We start from the raw sequence: 4,056 nt of genomic DNA on the forward strand, positions 1-4,056 counted from the left end.
TTGAAGAAAGAAGAAGAAAGAAATATTTTACCGCCTTCAAATATACCAAATCCTTCACTTGTCACACAGGTTCAAGTCGATTCGAATTTGAATTTGAGTTTTGCGCACAAATGGTGAGCTTAAGAAGAACAAAAGCGGATAAGTTCCCGAGTAGTACTGAAAAGATGTGGGGAAAAGGCACAGTATTGTGCATAGAACAGAGCAGACACATTATCATCCAAAACGGAAAAAGGGGAAATACAGCCAGCTTTGAGCCAAAACACGATAAAGCCATCCTTATTATATTAATATTATTATTATATCTGGCCAAAGGGATACATTACTATGCTACAAAGAACAGAGGATTGTGTGGATTCTTCTTCTTCATCAACCTGAAATTCCCCATTTATTACAGCCAAAATAAAATCAAATAAAACTTCCCATCCCTTCGTACTATACTCTTTAACCCATTTAATATGGTGGTCCGGAATTATCCTAAATCTACTAGTGCACAAACCCTGCAAACTTCCAAAAGATAAAGAAACAAAAAACCAAAAAAAAATTACCTTATTCCTCTCATAACTACACTAAACATTCTTCAATTCTTACTTTTAATTAATAAAACAAAACTAACCCATATCTCTAGCCTTTATACTTGACTTCCTGCTTTGCAAAACAACACCACCACCACTGTTCAATAAGTCCACTCTTTCGGAAGATGTATCTCGTGATTTCGTGCAGCTTCTTGTCTTAAGCCTCTTTTTTGCAAAGTAATTAGTGCATTTCTTCTCGCTATAATAGCATCTGCAACTATTTAACCAAAAATGAAAAAACCAAATGTTATTAATCAGAAAATTTTAATATAAAAAGGGACTGTAAATAAAGAGACAAGCAGAGCAGAGGGTTGTTTGTCTGGGTTTGGCTCTCACCATAATTCGGGCCGAAACTGCAATTGAAGCGTTGCTGAGCATGAAAATTCATTGCTGGGGTTGTGGTTGTGGGTACGAAACCATTTGGACTACCTAGAGACGAGACAGCAGAGTGGTAATAAGAATCAAAATGTTAAAACAAACAAATCCCAAAAACAGCCAAATCTAGTAAAGATTTCACTCTAATAACCTGATTTTTTCCGAGAATCGTGTGGATTATTAATATTGCCGTATCTGCGAGGCAAAAAGACGCCGGTGCCAGCACATCCCCTTCTAACGCAACCAGATCCAGCAACAAACACAGGACGCTGCTGCTGTGGCTTTTGCTGATGCTGCTGCGCTTGCAATGGAGGCCATGCAGACTGAGGCTGCTGCTGCCCACATCTTCCATTTACATACCCAAAATTTCTAGCTTTAGGTTGGATCTGTTGTAGCCTCTGACTCTGAGCCTTCAACATTTGTTCTTGCTTCACATAGTGCTGATACTAAAACAAACATGAATCTTAGTTGGCTAACGAAAAGGCAAGAAAAACGAAAGAAACCCAGCCGTTAATTTTACAAACTAGCTTCAATTATACATATTACTCACCTGGACCTGAGTCGTGTTTGCAGCAAGGTCAAAGTTAACATTTTCGATAGAGTAAAACCCAAAATATGGAGTTTTGATTACATGCACAGGGTTTGAGCTTTTGGGAGGAGCGAGTAAGCCTGTTGCACGGACGCTAACGTTGGTGGTATAAGTGGGTGCTGCTTCACTGCTGTTACTCATCTTCAACCTCGCGATTTGGCCAGCAGCAGCTGATATGAGGTCCCAAGTGTCATTTTGGCCACCGAACGGCGTCGTTGGAGGAGATGACACCAGCGAGGAGGAGCTGTTTGGGCTGCCGTTGCTTGACACGGACATGCTCCCAAGCCCATTCAGTGTCGATTCCGGTGACCCCCAGCTTTTCTGATACCAAGACAACGCCCCAACCCCCCAAACAAAACGTTAAAAACTGAAAGCCATAAACACTCTTAAACAAGGAATATAATTATTTTTGCAAAGTCCCTTTGTTAACTTGTACCTCGAGTTTCCGAGTCAGGCGCTGAGTTAACCCGGCAAGGAAGTCCTCTTCGTCGCTGACGGTGGTTTCCGTCTCCGTGGAACCCACCACTGAGTCAACCGGAGAGCTGAGAGCTGAGTCGAGCGAGTCAAAGTCGAAAGGGAACTCAGTAGGAAATACGAGACTTGGGTTCGGGTCCAAGCTCAAGTTCAAGTTCATACTCTTGAGAGCGTGCTTCTTCTCGACGGCAACGGGAGTGTAAGCGTTTTCTTTGTCCACCAATACGAAGTCGTCGGAAAGAGACTGAGGGGGCAACAACCAGGAAACGGCGTCGTTCAAGGACTCAGCCATTTTCATTCATACAAAGAAACAAACGAAGAGAGGGAGAGAGAGAGAGAGAGAGAGAGAGAGAGGGTAAAAAGCAGATAAGAGAGTGGATTTGGTCTGCTACGGCCTGCTTGTTGTTGCAAGATTTAATAGAAACAAGCGCGAGAGAGTGTGTGGGACCCACGAAGAGACAGTAAAGAATGTTGACCATAATCTGCTGCTGCTTTTATTAAGGTTTCAGGGTTGCTTTGAGACAGTGTTCAAAATTTATGCAAAGTAAAATTATCATTTTATTAATAAAATTATTCTTACATATTATTTCAGTATTATATTTTGTCAAAAAATATATTTTATTATCAATATTTAGTTATTATGGATTTATTAAAAAAGTTAATATTTAATAAAAATTGAGTTAAAAATCAATTTTACCCCCAAAAATTTAAAAGATAATTTTATCCTTTATAATTTAAACATTAGTTAATAACAACGATTTTAGAGTTTAATTTCTTAATTATTTAATATTTAATTATTTCCCTAAAATACAGTATTTAGGCTTCAATCTGAAATGTCTTTAGTGTCCTTATAGATGAAAATACATTTGATGTCCTTATGACATCAGTAAATTTTTAACGTTCTTAAGGAAATAATAGTGAATTGATAACGGCACAAATATTTAATAATAAAATGCACTTTTTGATAAAGTATAATACTAACATTATATGTCAAAATAATTTTAGTAGTAAAAAGTGATAATATCCTTATGCAAATTATAAAATTACAAATAAATAAATAAATAATTGAATGATATATATGTATATTTTGTGAAAATGACTTTTGTGTTGTGCTTTAACCCACCCGCATGTCTAAAGATGGCTAAATACAAACATAATCATGTGATTTAAAATGGGACATGGAATATAATAACAGTACTTTGGGGGTTAAGAGTTTGAAAGTAAATTGAGATTTTAGGGTTGTTAACCCGTCTTTGGTGGAATGGGAGAGCGCTTACTCACACAATGTGGAAGAGTATGTGTTAGAGCCTTAGAGGATCTATAAAAATATTATAGTAGTTAGTTTCAGTTGTCTCTTATTTATAAACCATCATTTATATGTCGATTGTATTAGAAATATGTCCCAAAATTCTAGAAAAAAGAAAAAGAATTTAGATTTTAGGGTTAAGTAAGAACTTGTGTGATGAAATCAATTCAAACCTTCTTATGATCTTTGATTTTTTTTTCAATGGTTGTTGTCATTGGTAGTAGATGAATATTACTCGTCATTTCAAATTATAATAAATAAATACAAATATAACTCTGTATTAACACATTTTTGGAATAATAAATTTAGTCATTGAAGACTAATGATTTGTCTTTGTTTAATTATTTTACTTAAAATATTAAATATAATTCATGTAATTAGTTAGAAGTATACAAATTTGAAATTTATGTACAAGTACGTGCATTCAAAATTCCAACCAAAATGCATTTAAACAATGTAAGAATTGTTGTTGAAACGTTTTGATGATTAGGCGTAGATGGAACCCATATTTTTATTTCTCATAAAACTAGAACGCTTAAGCATTTAACAAGTATGCATATATCACAACCTTCTCTCTCTCTCTCTCTCTCTCTCTCTATACATTTTATAAATCTCACCATTCCTAGTCATCTGCTTTATTGACACCACTTTGTGTCACCAATTAAATAAAGCATGGACATAATCATTTGCCCATCTATCACCCTTTCCCTCTTTGTGTCAAGACCCAGCAATAATTTATA

General features: G+C 35.9%; 1 protein-coding gene across 2 annotated transcripts; it reads right to left on the reverse strand.

The window, feature by feature from the left end:
- Window positions 1–276: 276 nt before the first annotated feature.
- On the reverse strand, window positions 277–2,407 carry LOC102615255 (uncharacterized). Of its 2 annotated transcripts, none has more exons than XM_006486380.4 (5): window positions 1,973–2,407; window positions 1,498–1,857; window positions 1,099–1,387; window positions 909–1,001; window positions 277–789 (listed from the first exon to the last, which is right to left on the reverse strand). In XM_006486380.4, the coding sequence occupies exons 1-5, from the start codon at window positions 2,306–2,308 to the stop codon at window positions 674–676; spliced, it is 1,194 nt and encodes a 397-aa protein (XP_006486443.1). In that variant the 5' UTR covers window positions 2,309–2,407; the 3' UTR covers window positions 277–673. The 2 variants fall into 2 exon arrangements, with proteins under 2 accessions (XP_006486443.1, XP_006486441.1); XM_006486378.4 differs by having other exon boundaries at window positions 1,099–1,393; window positions 1,973–2,406.
- Between the last annotated feature and the right edge of the window lie 1,649 nt (window positions 2,408–4,056).

Source organism: Citrus sinensis, chromosome 4 (genome assembly GCF_022201045.2).
Source record: "Citrus sinensis cultivar Valencia sweet orange chromosome 4, DVS_A1.0, whole genome shotgun sequence".
In the NCBI taxonomy this organism is placed as follows: Eukaryota; Viridiplantae; Streptophyta; class Magnoliopsida; order Sapindales; family Rutaceae; genus Citrus; species Citrus sinensis.